The sequence below is a fragment of the Oncorhynchus mykiss genome, chromosome 15 (genome assembly GCF_013265735.2).
Source record: "Oncorhynchus mykiss isolate Arlee chromosome 15, USDA_OmykA_1.1, whole genome shotgun sequence".
NCBI lineage: Eukaryota > Metazoa > Chordata > Actinopteri > Salmoniformes > Salmonidae > Oncorhynchus > Oncorhynchus mykiss.
The window spans coordinates 47602145-47628022 of NC_048579.1; the positions used below are offsets into that span (position 1 = coordinate 47602145).

The 25878-nt window shown below is 47.6% G+C and overlaps 1 protein-coding gene across 5 annotated transcripts in view; it reads right to left on the bottom strand.

Annotated features, from left to right (window-relative positions):
• celsr1a (cadherin EGF LAG seven-pass G-type receptor 1a) overlaps positions 1-25878 on the bottom strand; it is a 122847-nt gene that overhangs the window by 17471 nt on the left and 79498 nt on the right. For all 5 annotated transcript variants that reach the window (XM_036944459.1, XM_036944457.1, XM_036944455.1 and 2 more), the window contains 12 exons: positions 15846-16003; positions 14400-14563; positions 14118-14243; positions 8311-8477; positions 7974-8159; positions 7760-7873; positions 7434-7608; positions 6833-6974; positions 5574-5694; positions 5103-5286; positions 4262-4363; positions 3222-3316 (listed from right to left, as the gene is read on the bottom strand). In XM_036944459.1, coding sequence (XP_036800354.1) covers positions 3222-3316; positions 4262-4363; positions 5103-5286; positions 5574-5694; positions 6833-6974; positions 7434-7608; positions 7760-7873; positions 7974-8159; positions 8311-8477; positions 14118-14243; positions 14400-14563; positions 15846-16003 — 1734 coding nt within the window. The remainder of the gene's footprint in view (positions 1-3221; positions 3317-4261; positions 4364-5102; positions 5287-5573; positions 5695-6832; positions 6975-7433; positions 7609-7759; positions 7874-7973; positions 8160-8310; positions 8478-14117; positions 14244-14399; positions 14564-15845; positions 16004-25878) is intronic.

Here is a 25878-nt window from a genome sequence, read left to right on the forward strand (position 1 = left end):
TTTTAACAGGGTAGCCTACTGTGCTGACATTGACAAACGGATGAATAAACACGATGTTGTGGGATCCATATAAACGGCCTACGAAAAGAGGGAGACACAAATACAATATGACGTGCATCTAACCCGGCGGAATTTATTTTGTCCAAAAACAAAACAAAAAGTGGCATTGGCGCAATGATAAAGACCGAGACTCACCGGAGATATGGCCGATGTTCTCCGCTAGTGCCAATAAGACAGGCTTACTGTTCTCTCAATTAAGTTTAGAATTTTGATAACTAAAAGACAGATTGGAGCCTTCTCATTGTCCTCTCTTTACAGCAATAGCCATTTGCTTCCCAAACAGCTTTTCCACGATTGTGTTTTTAAGTATTACGATATGCCTGGCTGAGTCTGTCTGCTTTTCACTGACATTCACAACTCAACAATCATATATTTGGTATTTGCCGTGTGCACTCCCCAATTGCGGGCCCCTCTGACTGTAGGACCAAAAAAGAAGCTAACGATCCTCTGTAGCCAAAACATTGCTTTCTAGTGTAGTAGCCTATTGTTTATTTATTTATTTGTAGACATAAATAAGCTAATTAGGCTTTTTAATTGGCAATTTAATTGACTTTAGGGAAAGCTGCCCCTAGCCTTGTGGACATGCCACCTATGCCTTTTAATGTGGCATAAACACAACCAGTCATGATGTTTTCACCTGATTGTCAATCAACCACTTAACAAAGGCGCTCTCCTGTAGGCTCCCCACACATGTTCCTCCTCTCACAAAATAGTTCCAGCATCCAAACCCGAACAGTGCACTGTGCACCTGCAATTTGATGAATTGAAAGAGACATCTGTTACAGAACACCTACATGTATTGTAATGACATTCTGGGATTGTCATTAGGCCTACACGTGTAGCCTGAATGGATGTCCACTGTTATTAACGGGCACTTTGGTCTCAGCCACTAGTCTGCACTGCTCGGTCTCAGCCACTCGTCTTTACTGCTCGGTCTCAGCCACTCATCTTTACTGCTCGGTCTCAGCCACTCGTCTGCACTGCTCGGTCTCAGCCACTCGTCTTTACTGCTCGGTCTCAGCCACTCATCTTTACTGCTCGGTCTCAGCCACTCGTCTTTACTGCTCGGTCTCAGCCACTAGTCTTTACTGCTCGGTCTCAGCCACTCATCTTTACTGCTCGGTCTCAGCCACTAGTCTGCACTGCTCGGTCTCAGCCACTCGTCTTTACTGCTCGGTCTCAGCCACTCATCTTTACTGCTCGGTCTCAGCCACTAGTCTGCACTGCTCGGTCTCAGCCACTCGTCTTTACTGCTCGGTCTCAGCCACTAGTCTGCACTGCTCGGTGTCAGCCACTAGTCTGCACTGCTCGGTGTCAGCCACTAGTCTGCACTGCTCGGTCTCAGCCACTCATCTTTACTGCTCGGTCTCAGCCACTCGTCTTTACTGCTCGGTCTCAGCCACTCGTCTTTACTGCTCGGTCTCAGCCACTCATCTTTACTGCTCGGTCTCAGCCACTCGTCTGCACTGCTCGCTCTCAGCCACTCATCTGCACTGCTCGGTGTCAGCCACTCGTCTTTACTGCTCGGTCTCAGCCACTCGTCTGCACTGCTCGGTCTCAGCCACTCATCTTTACTGCTCGGTGTCAGCCACTAGTCTGCACTGCTCGGTCTCAGCCACTCATCTTTACTGCTCGGTGTCAGCCACTAGTCTGCACTGCTCGGTCTCAGCCACTCGTCTGCACTGCTCGGTCTCAGCCACTAGTCTGCACTGCTCGGTCTCAGTCACTCGTCTGCACTGCTCGGTCTCAGCCACTCATCTTTACTGCTCGGTCTCAGCCACTTGTCTGCACTGCTCGGTCTCAGCCACTAGTCTGCACTGCTCGGTCTCAGCCACTAGTCTGCACTGCTCGGTCTCAGCCACTTGTCTGCACTGCTCGGCCTCAGCCACTAGTCTGCACTGCTCGGTCTCAGTCACTCGTCTGCACTGCTCGGTGTCAGTCACTCGTCTTTACTGCTCGGTCTCAGTCACTCGTCTGCACTGCTCGGTCTCAGCCACTCGTCTTTACTGCTCGATGTCAGTCACTCGTCTTTACTGCTCGGTCTCAGTCACTCGTCTTTACTGCTCGGTGTCAGCCACTCGTCTTTACTGCTCGGTCTCAGCCACTCGTCTTTACTGCTCGGTCTCAGCCACTCGTCTGCACTGCTCGGCCTCAGCCACTCATCTGCACTGCTAGGCGTCAGCCACTCGTCTGCACTGCTAGGTGTCAGCCACTCGTCTGCACTGCTCGGTCTCAGCCACTCGTCTGCACTGCTCGGTGTCAGCCACTCGTCTGCACTGCTCGGTGTCAGCCACTCGTCTGCACTGCTCGGTGTCAGCTACTCATCTTTACTGCTCGGTCTCAGCCACTCGTCTGCACTGCTCGGTCTCAGCCACTCGTCTGCACTGCTCGGTCTCAGCCACTCGTCTGCACTGCTCGGTCTCAGCCACTCGTCTGCACTGCTCGGTCTCAGCCACTCGTCTGCACTGCTCGGTGTCAGCCACTCGTCTGCACTGCTCGGTGTCAGCTACTCATCTTTACTGCTCGGTCTCAGCCACTCGTCTGCACTGCTCGGTGTCAGCCACTCGTCTGCACTGCTCGGTGTCAGCTACTCATCTTTACTGCTCGGTCTCAGCCACTCGTCTGCACTGCTCGGTGTCAGCCACTCGTCTGCACTGCTCGGTGTCAGCCACTCGTCTGCACTGCTCGGTGTCAGCCACTCGTCTGCACTGCTCGGTGTCAGCTACTCATCTTTACTGCTCGGTCTCAGCCACTAATTTGTGCCTTGTCCTCGCGCGTCTTGACCTTTCATCTCCACTTTTGCAAAATGTAAGTGTTCTCATTGAACCACAATGCAATTTGCAAATGTTCCATGTGGCTGACATTCAGTAATGTTAAATAGTGGTATTTAGCCTATAGTTTTACCGGGTAGGGCGTACCGCCACAATGTAGTTAGCCTATACTTTTACCGAGTACGCCGTAACCTCCACGATGTATTTTGCCGGGACGCTGTATAGGCTTACTTCCACCACTGAACTCTCAGATTTGCGTAAGTGACTCTGAATTGTGTATCATCTTTCAGTGGGAGATTTGCAAGTTACGAAAGAGCTGTGTACATGCACATCTGTAGCTAGAACAGGTCTCTGTGTGAGTGAACTATGGATAAGATCGAGCATACGCACCATCTTCATGAGCTGGGTGAAGGAGACTGTGGTACAGTTGAAGAGTTCAGGAGGCAGCCAGCCCTTCTCATCGTTGCAGTGGCGGATAGCAGTTCCTACAGTGAGAAAGTAAACGAGTTGGGTGATCGCGGTACTTACAGTAAGAAAAGCAAAAACAAAAAAGGAGGAGAAGAGGAATATTGGGGGGAGAAATAATTCAACCGTCTCTTCCTAGCGCCAGGCGGCTGCTACACATGGGTAGAAATGGGGAGTTACTCGATATAATAAATGAGATGAAAGCACAATCTAAATGCCAACTCATTACCATTCATTCCAAACAAGCGTTCAACAGAGAAAAGAGTTTACGGTTAGAACTGACAGGACCGTTGGTTGATGTGAGCCAAGCCGTGTCACCCAATAAAAACGGCCCAAGAGTGTCCAGCGGGGCAACAAAGGGTTTCCGTGGTGACAAGGGTAACTAAAGGGGGTAACTAGGGAGGTTATTGTGGTTTAATGGGAGCAGGTCAGCGATGTTACGTCTTGGCCCTGCCCATATTGTCTCTACTGCTAAGGCTCTATGTGAAGCAGGAAACACACACACACACACACACACACACACACACACAAACACAAACACAAACACACACACACACACACACACACACACACGGCTCTGTGGTATTATGAATGTGTCTCCAAGCAGACGTTGTCAAGTCTTCTTCACAAGGCCCGGTGTTTGTCTCTGTCTCCGGCTGCTGCCCTCCAGAGACAGAGTTTCACGAACACCATTGGCCAATGACAAGTCTCAAAAGGCCCCGATAGACCAATGAGAGGGCCTCGTCCGTGTGCTGTGTGAATGAGTTCCTTCCACAGAAAGGTGTTAGGAACAGCAGAAGGCCTTGAACTAAGGGACACCACAGTACATAACCTTCATTCTCCACCCATAAAATCTTTACTATGAATAAAATACCTTGAAGCATTTGATATCTGTACGAATTGGTCTGAGTTATTGTGACTGTTCCTGCTATGATAAGAGCTGTGTAGCGTGCAGAGGAACTCACCGATAGATCCTTTGGGACAGTTCATGGCTGCAGGACGGCCAAATTTGGTCTTGGGCCACCAGATCCCTTGGTCGAAGGCCTTGGGACAGCCCTCGTACACCACTGAGAGACGAGAGGGGACAGATGGCACACAGTTAGAAGTGGCCCCTATAAACCCTAACCACTGACACTGGGTCAGATGTTTTGTGATTCCCTTATAGTTTTCTGGTTGGCAGTGAGGTTTGTGTAATCTGATCCTAGACCAACTTCTGCCGTGGGCTGCATTACACATATCTAACACGCCCAAGAAACACTACTGCTAACGACTCTTCCGAGGTTTTCAAAACAGCCAAACAGGCCAGCAATTATATCAATAATCCTACACGAGTGGTTACGCAACGATACAAAATGATTCACATGATTTAATTAATTAAGTAGCCTAATCCTAAACAAAACCAGGTTAAGACTGTATGCGTGTTGTTATGGCTCCCTAAGTAATGCAGTCTGTTTATGTGCTGTACTGTATACACACCCAAGTGCTTATATCCTAAGTGACCATAATTGTAACTCTTTGAAGACCTTTTATACAGTAGCCACAAGGTTGGGTTGAAGCACTTAGGTGACAGATATGGTATGGGGACCGTGGTTCTTTACTGATGCTAGAGCGAGATCTAAAAGAGGGAAGGCCTTGAACCAGGAATCCTTCCTTCCTCCAGTCCTTGGCGTTATATAACTGATCTGACAATGATCACATCAAGGAAGGAAGGACAGAAGAAAGGAGAGACAGAATGCCCTCACAGGCTCTCAAGATCGCATTTAGGAGTATCAAACACTTGCATGTGCACCATTTCCTTCCACATACCCTCACAACCGGTGGCGGTGACCTCAGCGAAGGGGTTGTCACAGCGGTTACATTGTTGTCCGATGACCCCGGCTTTACAGGGGCACTGTCCGGTGTGGGGGTCACAAGTACGGGAGTGGGCCCCTAGAGGGAAGCACTCACAGGGGTAACAGGTGTCCTCATCTTTGGGCTGGTAGTAGTTATCCTGGGGAGGGGAGAAGATGGGGGAAAGTTAGCAATTAGCACCTTCCGCTACGGTCAGCTTACTTAAGCCTACAACATACAGCCTTGGTTGATTCGGGATCTATTTTGGGAGTTGTGGTCAATTCCTACTAGGTTTGCATTGGTTTACAACCGGGGGTCTTCAAGAGAAAAGCTAGTTAGATTCATCTTAGGGCCACAGAAAACTCAAAAGGCATAGGGAGGGTCCACAACACATTTGAGAAACGCTGCATTAGCCTGTGAGAAGAGTGACCGTGATTATCTTCTTACCTTGCAGCGACACTCTCCACTGGTCTTGTTACAGTCAGGGTCGAACCCTTTGCTGACGTCACAGTGGCAGGGGCCACACATGGGGTTCCCCCACCAGCCCCGAGGACACGGCTTCTCAACCCTGACACGTCACACAATAACAACACATTTAGTCGAGTTTAGCACATAACGAATGGAAATCAAATGGGGGGGGGGGGGGGGGGTTGAGAACGATAGAAAGGAGACTGCATTTATCCTTCACATCACATATACCTGCTCTATAACAATATCGCTTAACAACAAAAATGCATTCAACTGCATCACAAATCTAGAATAAACCTTCTATCCCTTGGAAGAGAGACACTTTCATGTCTCTGAGCTGATGGAGGGGTAAGATAGGAGGTTCTGATAGGGGCAGGGTAGTCAGTAGCAGAATAGCAGTGCAGGTGGAGACCAAACACCTATGGAGGAGCACTGAAGCATGAGGGGTTCCCACATCCTGCCTTAGACAGGAGGTCAAAGGTCAGTGGGTAAAGAATTGACATCCAATCTACCACCCAGGGGAATAGTCAGGAGTACAGTATGTTGCTGGCTACTGCTACATAACTACAGTCCTACAGGTACCAGTTATGGCCAGAACCTATTATAGCCAAGCCTGAGGCTCGGCTTACCGATATATATGGCACACACACACTCACACCCGCTACCGACCCCGTTTGCATTTAAACCACACACACACACACACACACACACACACACACACACACACACACACACACACACACACACACACGTTACAAGACCCAGTTAATGTCTAGAACAACACACAGTGGTTTCATCTAACCCTCAGGCTCCTGACTCTCACGCCAGATTCCTGCTCTAATCAAAGGCAGATCTGGGATCAGTTTTGGAAGAAGAAAAAAAAATCCCCCAGAGAGCTCAGATCACAGGTCTGGGAACAGCCACATCTGGGGTTCATTACCAGCAGTCTTACACCGGGTGCTGGAGAAGGACTGTTTTGAGGTAAGGCCAGTAAAAGTAGAGGCTGTTGCCAGGCAGATGAAGAGCGAGGCGCATTTTTGTGAAAGACAGAGAGGAAGGTAAGGGAGCAGAGGCTGATTAGGCTAACATAAAAACAAATCGGATGTTGTGTTGATATCGGAGGCATGTGAATGTGTGTTTCCCCCTGCACTGTGGAGCCATGCCATGCCAGGACACACACACACACCCACACGTACACACACTTACACAGGCAGTTGCACAAAGCGGCCAGGTCTTACTTGTTTTGGCAGTACTGTCCGTAGTAGTTCTGTCCACACTCGCAGGTGTAGCCATGGGAGGAGCTAGGCTTGCGGACGCAGGTGGACACGTGCTCGCAGGGGTTGAGGTGACACGCGTCAACACACTCCCTCCCAAAGTACCCTGGGAAAGGACACGGGTCACGGAGAGAAGAGAGAGAGACATCTGGTCAGCAGGTCTTCAACAACATGGCAGACTAATACACAGTCACACAAAACTCAGAGTTAAAGCTGAAGACTACGAAACAACCTTCCCATGGTGAATATCCTTCAGAGCAAGTGAATGGTATGAGACGAGATGCAGACGCAGGTGTGTGTGTGTGTGTGTATGTGGGTATGAGTGTGTTACCTGGATCGCAGACGCAGGTGTGTGTGTGTCTACTACAGTGTGTGTGTGTGTGTGTGTGTGTGTGTGTGTGTGTGTGTGCGCCCGTACGTGGGTATGAGTGTGTTACCTGGATCGCAGACGCAGGTGTGTGTATGTCTACTACAGTGTGTGTGTGTGTGTGTGTGTGTGTGTGTGTGTGTGTGTGTGTGTGTGTGTGTGTGTGTATGTGCGTCCGTACGTGGGTATGTGTGTTACCTGGGTCGCAGACGCAGGTGTGCGCGCTCCAGTCGTCGCTGCAGTGGCTGTTCTCAGGGCAGATGTTGGAGTCACAGGGGTCGGCCAGGTCACAGCCGTCCTCTACATGAATCTTAAAGCCCAGGAGCATGTTCACATTGACCACGTTGGTGGACGTCTCACCCATGCGCACACCCTGTGGGGAAAGAACACACCCTCTCCATTAAGTCCCAGAGTCGCAGGTACACACACTCCGGAGACAGGTAGGTGTACACATACAGTGGGCTACAGTACTTGATGTTGTGGAGAATAATGTCATCCAGGCGTGGTTTACTGTTAAAACGTACCTGTATGCATCCGGTGAAGCCCTCGTGGACGTGGTTCCCCTCTCCTGGTAATCCTCCCAGATACAGAGCCCTCAGCCTCAGACCTGGCAGCTCGTTACCAATCTCCACAGACCTCTGGAGACACGCAGACACACACAGAGTGTAAGATTTTCTGCGTGTACGTATGTGTGGGTTCGTGTCTGTGTCTCGGGTGTGCATGCGTTCGGCTCAGTACCTCGTATAGCCCGTAGTCCAGTGACACCAGGGCCATGTACTTGATGTCCTTGCCGTCTTTGACGCTCTGCAGCTCCACAAGGACATGGTGCCACTCCCCATCGTTCACCCGGACTTGAGGGAAGCCCAGCAACGCTACCCGCTCGGATCCCAGAAACACCTCAAACCTCACGTACTGATCACTTATCTGAGGGGAGGGTGGGCGGAGAGAGAGAGAGAGAGAGAGAGAGAGAGACAATTACAACACACAGGCAGTCCACTCAACTTCGATCAACCATGTAAGCCAACTTACCTGCTCGCTCTGTTGTCGTCGTCATTGTGTGCGTACAATAACTCACCAGTAGATTGACAGTAGAGAAGTCTCCAGCGGTAGCCCGCATCAGCGTGCCTGTGCCTTGCCTCGTCCGGAACATCAGGCCCATGTACCAGGGCACAGCGATGGTGACGTCGAGGTCACTCCACGACACCAGGGCCTGGCCGTCAAAGTGCTGCGGAGACGGCATCACTAGAGGAGGAGAATAATACCGATGAGAATACGCATAATATGTGTAATAACCACTGCTGTTAAGGCCAAGTCGCGTGTCAAACACATCACCTGCTTTGTAGGGCTGGGAATTGCCAGGGTCCTCATGATAAGATATTATCATTATGATACTTAGGTGTCCGATGCGATATGTATTGTGATTCTCACGATTGTGCTGTGATTCTATACTGCGGTTTGTGCCGCGATTTGATGTCCCAAGTCTATTGCTCTCTATACGTCTGCTGCAGAGAGATGAGAGGACATGAGAAAATGTGTTCTGATCAGTCAAAGGAAATACAAGTGCTTGAAAAGACGTCGGCTCGCTATTCGAAAAGAAGAGAACAAGCTATAGGGTGAAAAATACCGGAGTTTTTGGCGCAGGTACAGTCGGATAGCGCTAGCTCGCGCTATCTAGCAAACAAACAAAAACATGAGTATTTTTACATGTCGATAACCCGGAGTCAAATTATTCGATATAACATCGTCCAAAAACAATATCTCGATATGCAACTGTATCCATTTTCCCACCCCATCGTTAATGCGTAGTATGTCGGACATACAGATTGGTTCTTACATTTGTGTATTCTTCCAGGGAGAATAATTAGAGTAGCTAATCCACCCGTCCGTGTCTAATTCAGCTACAAGACATCAATTACTGTCAATTACCTTGTTTCATACAGGACACTAATCCTTCTTTGACAAACATGCCCACAGTGCAACACACCACACTCCAGAGCACCCACTAGCCCTGCGGCCAAACAGATGTTGTACTCAGTCAGTCAGTATAACAGTACGTCTGTCAGCATAGCCTAGGTTTTTCCCTACGAGACAACTGAAGCGCTAAGCTCTCTCGATCTCCCTCTTCTCTGCAGGGCACATATTTCTACTGAGTACACACACACACACACACACCTGACAAAAACACACAGTCAGAAGATGCTGGGGGACTAGCTCCTGAACCGCTGCCCTCTCTCAGTCTCTTTTTTCCACATGATATATCGCTCATTCGCAGTGCCTGGAAAGAGTCAAAAGATTTCAATGATGCATAAGACAACAACACCAAAGATAGTTTGGAGTTGAATTCCTTCAATATACAGTTCATAAGACAGTGGAGAGTGGAGGGCAAACCACCAGCCACCAGCTCACACGAAACCGTCACACTAACCTAAACACACAGGTCAACTAAACCGCAACATATGTCCAACCCCACAGAATGTGTCTGGGAAATCGTGAACTACAAAATCGACTGTCTCGTCCTGCTTCCCTTGCTGCGCCTCTACAGTACCACTGATATGTCTATGGTGTCCCTTGCCGCTCTAAAAGTGATATGATATCTATCATGGGTGCTGTCTGTAACCTTGATATAACGTCTATGGTTTCTACTTTCGACACAAGCTTGTCAACAAGTAGTGGAGCAGCCAAACCCTCCGTGTCCCAACTATAGATACTCAATCTGCTGCCTGGCACCACTACACAGCTACCTCATCCAGCCATCCAGCCCAGACTAGGTGGAGATAGTTAAACAAATATCCACGTCTGTGTGTTTTCTAATTGTTCGGGAAGCAGGCCCTAGAGGTTAAATCAAAGCCATCTGCTTACTGTTTCATAACTCAGTACGACTATTGCCCACAGTCATATTGTAGAATTCATTTCGCTCAGGTAAAAATAACAATATATTTGGCAAGTGTTCTGGTTCTATTGCCTTGGCCTTGGTTAGTTTCCCAAATAAAGACATTGACATAATGCTGACACACAGGCGCACAACATAGTCGCACACTACAGCTTCCCGTGATGACTTAGCGTGAGATCTCGCTGTGTGCGAGACAGGACTGGCACAGAGTGAGTCACTTACTTTAACCCTTTCAGCGGAACACACACACACACACACTATTTCAGCAACCCCTCTCCTGGCCTTACACAAGACCTGACCACAAAACCAGTAAACCACTGTCATACAAGCATACAGCGCTATCATTAGGCCTGTTAGACACCCCCCCCACCCCATCCATCCATCCCTAGTGAGGGATATGAGCAACAGAACAGTCAGGATCAAAACAGGGCAAGCTGTAACAGTGTAACCACACACTGACACATCCATCAGCACCAGAGTATATAGGACTGTTATGACTGCTAGTGTATACACACATTACAGGAGCTCTGTGGTCTGCTCCATGTAAACAATCTGGCTCAACAACAACGGAGCAACCACAGTGTTCGCGTGTGTGTTCCCGTCTCTTGATCCCCAGCAATGATATGAGTCAGAGTTGGTCTTTGTCTCATTAGTGAAATAGACAACAGCTCTTCAGGCTAAGTTCTTAGTTTGACTATTATATGAACATCTAGCTGCTGCAGATCCTCAGGTCCTCTAATAGCTCTACAGCTGAACCATCGAGAGCATCCTGACTGGTTGCGCCACCGCCTGGTTTGGCAACTGCTCGGCATCTGACCGTAAGGTGCTACAGAAGGTAGTGCATACGGCCCAGTACATCACTGGGACCAAGCTTCCTGACACATTGACTCTGTACCAGTACCCCCTGTATATAACCTCCACATTGACTCTGTACTGTAACCCCCTGTATATAGCCTCCACATTGACTCTGTACCGTAACCCCCTGTATATAGCCTCCACATTGACTCTGTACCGTAACCCCCTGTATATAACCTCCACATTGACTCTGTACCGTAACCCCCTGTATATAACCTCCACATTGACTCTGTACCAGTACCCCCTGTATATAACCTCCACATTGACTCTGTACCGTAACCCCCTGTATATTGCCTCCACATTGACTCTGTACCAGTACCCCCTGTATATTGCCTCCACATTGACTCTGTACCAGTACCCCCTGTATATAACCTCCACATTGACTCTGTACCGTAACCCCCTGTATATAACCTCCACATTGACTCTGTACCAGTACCCCCTGTATATAGCCTCCACATTGACTCTGTACCAGTACCCCCTGTATATAACCTCCACATTGACTCTGTACCGTAACCCCCTGTATATAGCCTCCACATTAACTCTTTACCGGTACCCCCTGTATATAGCCTCCACATTAACTCTTTACCGGTACCCCCTGTATATAGCCTCCACATTAACTCTTTACCGGTACCCCCTGTATATAGCCTCCACATTAACTCTTTACCGGTACCCCCTGTATATAGCCTCCACATTAACTCTTTACCAGTACCCCCTGTATATTGTCTCCACATTAACTCTTTACCGGTACCCCCTGTATATTGCCTCCACATTGACTCTGTACCAGTACCCCCTGTATATTGCCTCCACATTAACTCTTTACCGGTACCCCCTGTATATTGCCTCCACATTGACTCTGTACCAGTACCCCCTGTATATAGCCTCCACATTGACTCTGTACCAGTACCCCCTGTATATAACCTCCACATTGACTCTGTACCGTAACCCCCTGTATATAGCCTCCACATTGACTCTGTACCGTAACCCCCTGTATATAGCCTCCACATTGACTCTGTACCGTAACCCCCTGTATATAACCTCCACATTGACTCTGTACCGTAACCCCCTGTATACAACCTCCACATTGACTCTGTACCAGTACCCCCTGTATATAACCTCCACATTGACTCTGTACCGTAACCCCCTGTATATTGCCTCCACATTGACTCTGTACCAGTACCCCCTGTATATTGCCTCCACATTGACTCTGTACCAGTACCCCCTGTATATAACCTCCACATTGACTCTGTACCGTAACCCCCTGTATATAACCTCCACATTGACTCTGTACCAGTACCCCCTGTATATAGCCTCCACATTGACTCTGTACCAGTACCCCCTGTATATAACCTCCACATTGACTCTGTACCGTAACCCCCTGTATATAGCCTCCACATTAACTCTTTACCGGTACCCCCTGTATATAGCCTCCACATTAACTCTTTACCGGTACCCCCTGTATATAGCCTCCACATTAACTCTTTACCGGTACCCCCTGTATATAGCCTCCACATTAACTCTTTACCAGTACCCCCTGTATATTGCCTCCACATTAACTCTTTACCGGTACCCCCTGTATATTGCCTCCACATTGACTCTGTACCAGTACCCCCTGTATATAGCCTCCACATTGACTCTGTACCAGTACCCCCTGTATATAACCTCCACATTGACTCTGTACCGTAACCCCCTGTATATAACCTCCACATTGACTCTGTACCAGTACCCCCTGTATATAACCTCCACATTGACTCTGTACCGTAACCCCCTGTATATAACCTCCACATTGACTCTGTACCAGTACCCCCTGTATATAACCTCCACATTGACTCTGTACCGTAACCCCCTGTATATAACCTCCACATTGACTCTGTACCAGTACCCCCTGTATATAACCTCCACATTGACTCTGTACCGTAACCCCCTGTATATAGCCTCCACATTGACTCTGTACCGTAACCCCCTGTATATAGCCTCCACATTGACTCTGTACCAGTACCCCCTGTATATAACCTCCACATTGACTCTGTACCAGTACCCCCTGTATATAGCCTCCACATTGACTCTGTACCAGTACCCCCTGTATATAACCTCCACATTGACTCTGTACCGTAACCCCCTGTATATAACCTCCACATTGACTCTGTACCAGTACCCCTTGTATATAGCCTCCACATTGACTCTGTACCAGTACCCCCTGTATATAACCTCCACATTGACTCTCTTGTAAGTAAGCATTTCACTGTAATACACCTGTTGTATTTGGCGCATGTGACAAATAACATTTGATTTGATTTGCAGAGCACGTGTACGAGTCAGTAATGACCAGTCAACTCAGATTCCTGTTGGATATCTATCCATAGATACACTTCCTTCACACACACACACGCACTCACGCCTTGCTTGATCGCTATCTGAAAATACACTTCCTTCACACACACACACTCTCACACCTTGCTTGATCGCTATCTAAAAAATACACTTCCTTCACACACACACACACACCTTGCTTGATCGTTATCTGAAAATACACTTCCTTCTCACACACACACGCTCTCACAACTTGCTTGATCGCTATCTAAAAAAGACACTTCCTTCACACACACACGCACTCACACCTTGCTCGATCGCTATCTGAAAATACACTTCCTTCACACACACACACGCTCTCACACCCTGCTTGATCGCTATTTGAAAATACACTTCCTTCACAGGAAGCTAAGCCACATTAACTCCAGTGTCCTTCCTCACTTCCTTATGCAATAAACTGTAACACAAACAAGTCCTGTTCACACTGGCGCATACAGATGTCGACCCAGATATTCAATACGAGGGACCCTCACTGTAACATGCACGGCTGCAGGTCCTTATGCCATCTTGAAACACACACATGTAACAGTATAGCTTCCGTCCCTCTCCTTGCCCCAACCTGGGCTCGAACCAGGGACCCTCTGAACACATTGACAACAGTCACCCACAAAGCACTATTACCTATCGCTCAACCAAAAGCCGTGGCCCTTGCACAGCAAGGGAAACAACTGCTTCTAGGTCTCGGAGCAATTGACGTCACTGATTGAACACTACTAGCGTGCACCGCTAACTAGTTAGCCATTTCACATCAGCTACACACACACCCTCACCTTGTTCGCAGTTCTTGCCCCCATAGCCCAGAGGACAGTCACAGCTGTAGGTGTTCCACTTGTTGACACACACTCCTCTGTTCTGACACAAATCCTTAGTACAGAAGTTCCTCTTGGCAGGACAACCTACACGGGTATAATAGATGTCAATCAGTAGCAGTATACAAACAACACAGTTAACCTGAGTAAAGATGAACACAACTATATGTATCTATGAATGAATGAATGAATAGTTTGGCTGTTCACTTGCCGAACAACGAGTGAACAAACAAAGGTTGTTACCTGCAGTGGTTCCGTTGTTAGCGATGAAGCTGGCCATGTCGGTGGGTTGGCTGTCGATGCTCAGGTTCCTCATGCAGCCCACAAAGTCTCTGTTCCTCACAGGGAAGTCCTCGGGCAGGTTGGGAACACCCCCCAGCAGCAGCGGCCCTGTCAGGTCCAATGATCTGCAGGGGAGAGTACAGGAAACTGGGTCAGAACGGAGACAAAATGGCACTTGTAGCTCAGAGTTCATCTAATGCTTTTCGATCCAAAATGGCGCCCCAGTCCCCATAGGATTAGGAGCTAAAGATGCACCAACACAGTGCCAACTGATGGGTAATGGACTTAAGTGAAAACGAAAATCACACTCTATATTGAACTCCCTTTCTTTCAAATGAATGCAATGACAGGACCAACATTTCAATACACAGTGCCTGTGACAGACACCAAAGGGTTCCTCAAAGGTTCTTACGTTTCCCAAAGGGGTCTACTCCAGGCTCCTGGTGGTGTGAGTAGTATGGTTACCCTGCAAAAGGTTATTTGTCACAGGCCTTGTTGACTGTAAGGACAAAGCCACTGTAACCCAGCGAGCTAGCTTGATTCATTCCTCATCCTCTAACACGACAGCAGCCCAGAAGACTTAGCAGGCAGCAAAGACGCAGGCTTACACACAAGCCTCTAAACATCAAACGACCCAGGGGTTTAACGTGAATTATTGTGACGCAATACCAACGCATAACATAAAAAACAAAAAAAGATCAATTTGAATACGGCAAAAGTGCAACGTCATATGGCCCCAAAAAACGCCACATGAACTTGTGTGATGTTCCACAAAGTATGTGTTGAACGACTGTTGCCTCTCACTTCAGGAGAAGCAACTAGGGTGAGGTCTGACCGACAGACAGGTAAAAAAAGATAGGTGTGTGTGCGTGCACGCGTGGTAACTTTCACCTAAAAGCCCGGGTGTCGACCTCAAGAGTCAAACCACATAATTTACTGTGGAAGAGCTCTGAGCCAATCATATTGGAGCGACCGGTTCTAAAAGAATGCAGCCTCATTACCTCGTTCCTTTGATGTGTTTTTCTCCTTTTCCTAAATGTGTTCTAGCTCGCTGCCTTGCCTAACGTCCCTAATTTGAAAAGGATCTTGGTTTCAGATACAGAAACAATTAGTTGCTGTAGGGAGCGTCTGAAAGATAGAATGGTAAACGTTGAGCCGTGTTAGGCTGTGTAAGAGGCTATGTCTGAGAGATTTGTCTGAAAACTGAGAGCATGTCAAACCTGAGAGATTAAGAGAGTGAAAAGGCAAGGTAATCTGGTGTAATGAAGGTGACTGGAAATCAGTCCTGCAGTTACAACACTGACTCCTTAGCCTAACACATATTAGTCTACCTAATGGTAGTGGAAAGAACCTGAAGACAGAGGGGGAGGGAGAGAGGGAGACAGAGAGAGAGAGAGAGACACTCACTTTTTCTGTCCGGTCTGGGTGCCCTGGGCAGCACAGGAGTAATTGCTGATCTGGTTGCCAAAGCGAACTGCCATGGCGATGTCACAGTCGTCCACAGCAACCACAGCCACCTTCTCACCCGAGGGCCCATGGGGGATCCCCAGACGACCAATGTTGGGCTGGAACACAGAGGTCATAGGTCACATGATTATTACAGGAAGTAAAAACAACATACATCATTAATGGAAGAATGAAGTTGCCCTTCTTTTAAAAATAATGTTTTACTCATTCTTTACTGTTTGGAAACAGTTTTCATTCTAAAGATTGCATGAAACTTAAACAGTAAAAAGCTATTAGGTTAACTAGGTCATAACAGACACTGATTAGAGCAATTCCCCTGATTAAGGGCTCTGGCCTATGAATGTTGATCTGAGAGAAATGAAGATCAGTTTAGAAAATCGGATTAAACTCCTTGGGTTTAATCGCTGTGTAAAAGCTCATTTGCTGAACTATTTCCTCTAACAAAAGCCAAGCAGTGGTCTTGTGTGAAAAGACCAGTATTTTCTCACAGTGTATTTACTCCACAGCTTGGCCTGAGACCACAGATTAGTTGATTACCTATCTCTCTCCCTGGAAAACAGTAAAGAGGTAAAGGAAAAGGGGGATACCTAGTCAGTCGTACAACTGAATGCTTTCAACTGAAAAGTGTCTTACGCATTTAACCCAACCCCTCTGAATCAGAGAGGTGTGTCTTCCACATTTAACCCAACCCCTCTGAATCAGAGAGGTGTGTCTTCCACATTTAACCCAACCCCTCTGAATCAGAGAGGTGTGTCTTCCACATTTAACCCAACCCCACTGAATCAGAGAGGTGCGGGGGGCTGCCATAGTCGACATCTACCCGTACAATAACTAACTACAGATCACAACTCAGATGAAGAGTAAAGAACTTGCCCCTACAATAACTAACTACAGATCACAACTCAGATGAAGAGTAAAGAACTTGCCCCTACAATAACTAACTACAGATCACAACTCAGATGAAGAGTAAAGAACTTGCCCCTACAATAACTAACTACAGATCACAACTCAGATGAAGAGTAAAGAACTTGCCCCTACAATAACTAACTACAGATCACAACTCAGATGAAGAGTAAAGAACTTGCCCCTACAATAACTAACTACAGATCACAACTCAGACGAAGAGTAAAGAACTTGCCCCTACAATAACTAACTACAGATCACAACTCAGATGAAGAGTAAAGAACTTGCCCCTACAATAACTAACTACAGATCACAACTCAGATGAAGAGTAAAGAACTTGCCCCTACAATAACTAACTACAGATCACAACTCAGATGAAGAGTAAAGAACTTGCCCCTACAATAACTAACTACAGATCACAACTCAGATGAAGAGTAAAGAACTTGCCCCTACAATAACTAACTACAGATCACAACTCAGATGAAGAGTAAAGAACTTGCCCCTACAATAACTAACTACAGATCACAACTCAGATGAAGAGTAAAGAACTTGCCCCTACAATAACTATATACAGATCACAACTCAGATGAAGAGTAAAGAACTTGCCCCTACAATAACTAACTACAGATCACAACTCAGATGAAGAGTAAAGAACTTGCCCCTACAATAACTAACTACAGATCACAACTCAGATGAAGAGTAAAGAACTTGCCCCTACAATAACTAACTACAGATCACAACTCAGATGAAGAGTAAAGAACTTGCCCCTACAATAACTAACTACAGATCACAACTCAGATGAAGAGTAAAGAACTTGCCCCTACAATAACTAACTACAGATCACAACTCAGATGAAGAGTAAAGAACTTGCCCCTACAATAACTATATACAGATCACAATGCAGATGACCACAGAGTTCACAGAAGATAGGAAAGGTTTTAATCCTGGGTGCCTAAAGACCGGGCTAGAAGAGAGGGAGAGAATGAGAGGGGGAGAATGAGAGGGAGGGAATGAGGGGGAGGGAGGGAATGAGAGGGGAAGAATGAGAGGGAATGAGAGGGAATGAGAGGGGGAGAATGAGAGGGAGGGAGGGAGGGAATGCGAGTGGGAGAATAAGAGGGAGGGAATGAGAGGGGGAGAATAAGAGGGAGGGAATGAGAGGGGGAGAATAAGAGGGGGAGGGAATGAGAAGGGCATAATAAGAGGGAGGGAATGAGAGGGGGAGAATGAGAAGGAGGGAATGAGAGGGGGGAATGAGAGGGGGAGAATGAGAGGGGGAGAATGAGAGGGGGAGAATGAGAGAGAAAGAAAGAAAAAGAGATTGAGGGGCTGGCAGTGTTTATCACACACAGTTTATCAGTGACGAATAACTTTAAAGCAACAGGACACTATGGTGGGCAGACAGACGGTGGGAGGGAAGAAATACAGAAACAGAGACGATAGTTAAAAATAGAAAGAAGTGGAAAGAGAAAAAAAATGAGAGAAAAACAAGAGAAAGTGTGAGCGAAACAGAGGATGAGCTCCATTTTAGGTCAGAGCGGTACTAGGGTGGCACATTTACCAGGACACAAAAACCTCTATCAGCACTATCACTACCCCACCTTCAAAACATTTGAACATTTTCCACATAAAGACTACAGTGTGCTTCTGACCTTGTTACACTCTCTCCCTAGTATTTCTCTAACAGAGTGGTGTTTCCCTCTCTTTCTCACACACACACACAGACACACACATACGCAGGGTTTAACAGGGACAGTGTGTGTCTAGCAGTGAGGGTATTTGATCCCTTTCCTGTGGAGGATGGGCTGTTGAATGGCAGGCAGACGTGGTCCAGGAGCTGGAGCAGATCCAGGAGAAAGTCCAGGAGCAGATCCAGGAGAAAGTCCAGGAGCAGATCCAGGAGCAGGTCCAGGAGCAGATCCAGGAGCAAGTCCAGGAGCAGATCCAGGAGCAGATCCAGGAGCAAGTCCAGGAGCAGATCCGGGAGCAGGAGCAAGTCCAGGAGCAGGAGCAAGTCCAGGAGCAGATCCAGGAGTAGGTCCAGGAGCAGGTCCAGGAGCAGGTCCAGGAGCAGATCCGGGAGCAGGAGCAAGTCCAGGAGCAGGAGCAAGTCCAGGAGCAGATCCGGGAGCAGGAGCAAGTCCAGGAGCAGGAGCAAGTCCAGAAGCAAGTCCAGGAGCAGGAGCAGATCCAGGTGCAGGTCCAGGAGCAGGTCCAGGAGCAGAAGCAGATCCAGGAGCAAGTCCAGGAGCTGAAGCAGATCCAGGAGCAGGATCAAGTCCCGGAGCAGGAGCAGATCCAGGAGCAGGAACAGACCCAGGAGCAGATCCAGGAGCAGGTGCATGTCTAGGAGCAGGTGCAGGTCCAGGAGCAAATCCAGGAGCAGATCCAGGAGCAGATCCTCCAGTATTTATGCTGCAGTAGTTTGTGTCGGGGGCTAGGGTCAGTTTGTTATATCTGGAGTACTTCTCCTGTCTTATCCGGTGTCCTGTGTGAATTTAAGTATGCTCTCTCTAATTCTCTCTTTCTTTCTCTCTCTCGGAGGACCTGAGCCCTAGGACCATGCCCCAGGACTACCTGGCATGATGACTGCCTGCTGTCCCCAGTCCACCTGGCCGTGCTGCTGCTCCAGTTTCAATTGTTCTGCCTGTGATTATTATTATTTGACCATGCTGGTCATTTATGAACATTTGAACATCTTGGCCATGTTCTGTTATAATCTCCACCCGGCACAGCTAGAAGAAGACTGGCCACCACTCAGAGCCTGGTTCCTCTCTAGGTTTCTTCCTAGGTTTGGCCTTTTTAGGGAGTTTTTCCTAGCCACCGTGCTTCTACACCTGCATTGCTTGCTGTTTGTCGTTTTAGGCTGGGTTTCTGTACAGCACTTTGAGATATCAGCTGATGCACGAAGGGCTATATAAATACATTTGATTTGAAGGAGATGCAGGTCCAGGAGCAGGTCCAGGAGCAGATCCAGGTGCAGGTCCAGGAGCAGGTCCAGGAGCAGAAGCAGGTCCAGGAGAAGCAGATCCAGGAGCAAGTCCAGGAGCAGCTGCAGGAGCAGGTCCAGGAGCAGAAGCAGATCCAGGAGCAGGTGCAGGTCCAGGAGCAGATCCAGGAGCAAGTCCGGGAGCAGGTCCAGGAGCAGATCCAGGAGCAGGAGCAAGTCCAGGAGCAGGAGCGGATCCAGGAGCAGGAGCAAATCCAGGAGCAAGTCCAGGAGCAGATCCAGGAGCAGGAGCAGATCCAGGAGCAGGTCCAGGAGCAGATCCAGGAGCAGGAGCAAGTCCAGGAGCAGGAGCGGATCCAGGAGCTGGTCCAGGAGCAGGAGCAGATCCAGGAGCAGATCCAGGAGCAGGAGCAAATCCAGGAGCAGAACCAGGAGCAGATCCAGGAGCAAGTCCAGGAGCAGAAGCAGATCCAGAAGCAGGTGCAGGTCCAGGAGCAGATCCAGGAGCAAGTCCAGGAGCAGATCCAGGTGCAGGTCCAGGAGCAGAAGCAGATCCAGAAGCAAGTCCAGGAGCAGGAGCAGATCCAGGAGCAGATCCAGGAGCAGGAGCAAGTCAAGGAGCAGATCCAGGAGCAGATCCTCCAGTATTTATGCTGCAGTAGTTTATGTGTCAGGGGTTAGGGTCAGTTTGTTATATCTGGAGTACTTCTCCTGTCTTATCCGGTGTCCTGTGTGAATTTAAGTATGCTCTCTCTAATTCTCTCTTTCTCTCTCTCGGAGGACCTGAACCCTAGGACCATGCCTCAGGACTACCTGGCATGATGACTCCTTGCTGTCCGCAGTCCACCTGGCCGTGCTGCTGCTCCAGTTTCAACTGTTCTGCCAGGAGCAGAGTCCAGGAGCAGAAGCAGATCCAGGAGCAGGAGCAGGTCCAGGAGCAGGCCATCGAGGGATAGCTCTCAGACAACACACCCCTAACTGTGTCTGTCTACAAATTCATGAAGAGCAGCTTTTCAAAGTACAAAAGCTTAATAAAGTGTAATTCACACAGGCCTGGTCTGAGGACGTCAGTCACTTTAGGTTACTTTTCTTTGCAGTGTGACCTCAACTGAAACTCCTAGATATTCCCTGGCTCATAGAGGGAGACAGAAAGGGAACAGAGACAGAGAATGTAGGTAAATTCTAACTATTTTGTCTGTAATGTCTTTTTCATTGTGTGTGGGAACCTAGTAAGTCTAGCTGTCGCCATTAGCGCCGAGCTAACAGGGATCCTAATAAAAGTGTATAAAAGAGAGAGCGAGAGTAAAGACAGTGATAGACGGAGAGAGAGAGCGAGGTAGGAAGTAAAGAGGGTGAAAGCATTGAGCTTTTAAGTAGAGGTAGCAGGCGGCGGGCGTTTCTTGCGGTTGAGCCAACTTCTCTTGGTACCGCGTACAGCTCAGTACCACGCAATACCCTGGTCTGCACACACACTGGGTCAACCTGTGGAGAGTCATAACTCTGGCTGGCCAGGCCTGATTTAAGAGCTGGCTGGCTATGCCCTGAACGCACCAGTAGAACTCTACTCGTTTGATTTACTAGAAGAGCTGGAATAGAGAGCTAAGCACCACGGCTCTCTGTTCTAATCTCTTTATCAGAGAGCAGAGAGAGGGAAAGTAGTAGCAAGTACACCGTTACTGCCAAATGTGCACATATACACATGAACACACGAACGCAAGCAAGCACGCATTCTCACACACACAACCACACAACCACACACACACACACACACACACACACACACACAGAGAAATAATGACTTCCTTGCATTGCCACATAACCATGAGAAAAGATCGATATTCGATAAGAAACAGTTGCCAGAGTTAGATGCCTGTCATTCCTCCATGTCTCAACATCAAGGAAGGTCTGTGCTAAGTGAATGAGTGTAAGTGAACGAGAGAAAGTTTGAATGGATAATGAACATAACCTTGTTGGCTGTGTAGGTGAAGTGTCTGCTGAATGACCATAGACGTCTAGTGGATGTTGTAGTGGATGTAGCCAGCTCCCCATTGGCAGGCCAGATCAATGGTTCTCAGGGTAAAGTGTCAATGGTCTACAGTATTGGCCTCCTAAGCAGACACTCACACGCTCTGGTGTCCCAAATGGCACCCTATTTCAAGAACTACTTTCAGCCAATGTAGAGCTCTGGTTAAAAGTAGTGCAGGGCACTACATAGGGAATAGTGTGCCATTTGGGATGCAAGTGTCTCACTGTCTCAACGCAATCACTCTCATGCTTAGCAGAAGACCTTCTCCCACTCTCCGTGTCAGCCTAGTGACATTGTATGATTAACAAGACGAGGGGCGAAGCCACTCCCTTGGCACGCAGAGCGGCACATCAATAGTGACGCACACACACACACAGTCACTCACTGAAACCCCACTCTAGACTTGGCTTGGCACACCAGGCCTCTCTGTATGCATTGGCAGCAACACACACTCAGCGGCAGTGGATTTAAAAAGAGTTGAATGTGTGTGTTTATGACCAGAGGGCCCGGGAGGGCTGTGTTTGGGCAGGTACAATATGATATCCTCTTTACAGTTACCTTCAGAACAGAAACATAAATACATAATTGAGGTGCATCCGGTTTTCATTCTTGAGATGTTTCTACGACTTGACTGGAGTCCACCTGGGGTAAATTCAATTGATTGGACATGATTTGGAAAGGCACACACCTCTCTATAAGGTCCCACAGTTGACAGTGCATGTCAGGGCAAAAACCAAGCCATGAGGTCGAAGGAATTGTCCACAGAGCTCCGAGACAGGATTGTGTCGAGGCACAGATCTGGGGAAGGGTACCAAAAAATGTCTGCAGCATTGAAGGTCCCCAAGAACACAGTGGCCTCCATCATTCTTAAATTGAAGAAGTTTGGAACCACCAAGACTCTTCCTAGAGATGGCCGCCTGGCCAAACTGAGCAATCGGGGGAGAAAGGCCTTGGCCAGGGAGGTGACCAGGAACCCATTGGTCTCTCTGACAGAGCTCCAGTGTTCCTCTGTGGAGATGGGAGAGCCTTCCAGACGGACAATTATCTCTGCAGCACTCCACCAAGCAGGCCTTTATGGTAGAGTGGCCAGACGGAAGCTACTCCTCATTAAAAGTGACATGACAGCCCGCTTGGAGTTTGCCAAATTGCAGCTAAAGGACCCTCGGACCATGAGAAACAAGATTCTCTGTTCTGATGAAACCAGGACTGAACTCTTTGGCCTGAATGCCAAGCGGCACGTCTGGAGGAAACTTGGCACAACTCATCCCCTTGCCAATACCATCCCTACGGTGAAGCACGGTGGTGGCAGCATTATGCTGTGGGGATGTTTTTCAGCGGCAGGGACTGGGAGACAAGTCAGGATCGAGGGAAAGATGAACAGAGAAAAGTACAGAGAGATCCTTGATGAAAACCTGCTCCAGAGTGCTCAGGACCTCAGACAGGGGCAAAGGTTCACCTTCCAACAGGACAACGACCCTAAGCACATAGCCAAGACAACGCAGGAGTGGCTTTGGGAGAAGTCTCAATGTCCTTGAGTGGCCCGGCCAGAGCCTGGAACCCGATCGAACATCTCTGGAGAGACCTGAGAACAGCTGTGCAGCGACGCTCCCCATTCAACCTGACAGAGCTTGAGAGGATCTGCAGAGAAGAATGGGAGAAACTTCCCAAATACAGGTGTTACAAGCTTGTAACATCATACCCAAGAAGACTCGAGACTGTAATCGCTGTCAAAGGGTCTTCAACAAAGTACTGAGTAAAGGGTCTGAATACCTACGTAAATGTGATATTTCAGTTTTTTATAAATGAGCGAACATAGATATTGTTTAGGGGGCATTACGGCCACACAAGGGGGATGCCACCGGGAAATTCGAGGCCTGGTCAGAATATTATAATGTGCTTGACAAATTGTGAATGATAGACGGATGAAGTGCGTGCAGCCTGCACAAGAAACAAAGCAGAACTCATGCCTTTCATGAAACATCATTAGAGTAGCATCATGCAGCCTTAGAATGTATTAAAAATCAAGACATTATAGCCCAACGTTTGTATCACAACTAAAGATGAATAAATCACTCTAAATGAAGTATAAAGAAGGACCAGTTTCTTTGTTAACTGCTCAACACAGAATAGCTGCATGTGCGCACTCCCTCTAAAATAATTTGGAGAAAATGTCCTTTCAATTATATTCAGCTATGTTCCATAGCATCATAATACTATAAGATAATGCCACGGAATTCTAATCAAATCTTGTCTTCTAAATTAATTAGTGTAGCCCACAGCCATATGGCATAGCCAGATCAGGACCTAACATAAGGACAACTCAGAATATCCTATTCTGTTCTTCTGAAATAAGCTTTTCAATAGACCTGTCTAAAATAAATCATAGATTTATTACGATTGTGTTGGCTATATTACATGGATTTATTAGAATAAAAAAAAAATTGATGTTGCAAAGTTCTGCATCAGTGGCTTGTAGGCGATGCGTGGAAACCAGGAGATGTTAAATGCATTTATGTTCATTAACGGTGGCAATTACTGTGAGACCAGCAGTTCTTTGCTTGAGAATCACCGACTGACAAAATGTCATGACCACCCCAGCCCTACCCAGGACGTTATATAATTAAGCAATAAAGCCCGAGGAGGTGTGGTATATGGCCAATATACCACGGATAAGGGTTGTTCTTACACAACACGGAGTGCCTGGATACAGCCATCAACCGTGGTATATTGGCCATATACCACAAACCCCCGAGATGCCTTATTGCTATTATAAACTGGTTACCAACATAACTAGGGCAGTAAATATGTAATTTTGCATCATACCAGGGATTTGTCTGCCATTGACATTAGGGATGTACTGATATGACATTTTTGGCAGATACCGATATTAAAACTGTTAGCGGCATTTTAAGCATTCTAGTAGAGTTAAATAGTTCACACACACACACACACAAAATGTATATAGTTGGCATTTACGAATGTCCCCATTACCAGTAAAACATAATCAAAACCTATTTATTTCACTTATTTGCTGTGCTGTTTCATTGTTCATTTGTTGACTTGTTGACTGCTCGATCCACACAGCAGACATTGTGGGCTAGGTTAGGAATGCTGTGTTTCACGTGTAGTGATATATTGTTAGTGGCGTTATTATGTAATTTACCTACGTTATACAGGTATGCACGTCAGCTTTGACATCAGTCTTGCACATCAGCGTTAAACTAGGCATTGGGCCGATGTTGGCATTTTTAGCTATTTTCGTCCGATTCCGATATGCTTACCGATATATCTTGCATCCCCCCCCCCAAAAAAAATATATCTATTAATAATAATAAAAGCATTTTAAAAATTCAACCACGCCGACAGGGGGGCCGACCACGTATGGTGAAATCAGAGGTGATATATGTATTGCAGCAGGTTATAGACATTATGCAGGTATTCAATTTATAATGAGAACCCGCCTCTGTCTCAGTGCCAATCTCCCCCGGGACCTGGCAGGTGCCTACCTGTACCTGGGTGCCCCCTAGGGTCCCATGGTAACCTCAGACATCCCTCTTTCCTGTCTAGTAACCTTAAAGGGGCAATCTTCTGTTCAAACAATAACAACGCTGTCACCCCGTCACTGATATGGTAAATAGCTGAGGGTTGGGGCTGGAGAAATGTTACCAATCTCGAATGCAGATTGACACTTTAAATGCCTTTGATGGTTTTTCACCTCTGAACCACTTTGTTGAGTTAGCCAATGTGAGTGGTGGTGACAGCATACCACAGCAGACGTTCTTCAACAGAAGCTAGTAGTTAGTAAAACCACACAGAGTGGAGGATATGTGTGACTCAGTCGTTCGTTGTGTTCCCCTATGTCCTCAGCCATGCAGGGCTGGTAATGCAGCTGTTGTATCACCAGATTGTGTATATTGCTTGGTATGTTCTAGAGAGAGCGAGAGAGAGAAACTGATGCAGGTCCAGATGTGGTATATGGGGGTCTGCAGCAGCTGTGCTCTAAACTCACACACAATGAAATCCCACTAAATACTCGGAGGTCCAGGATAGGGGTCCGATATGAGTCTGACGTATGAGCTGGGGATAAAATGACC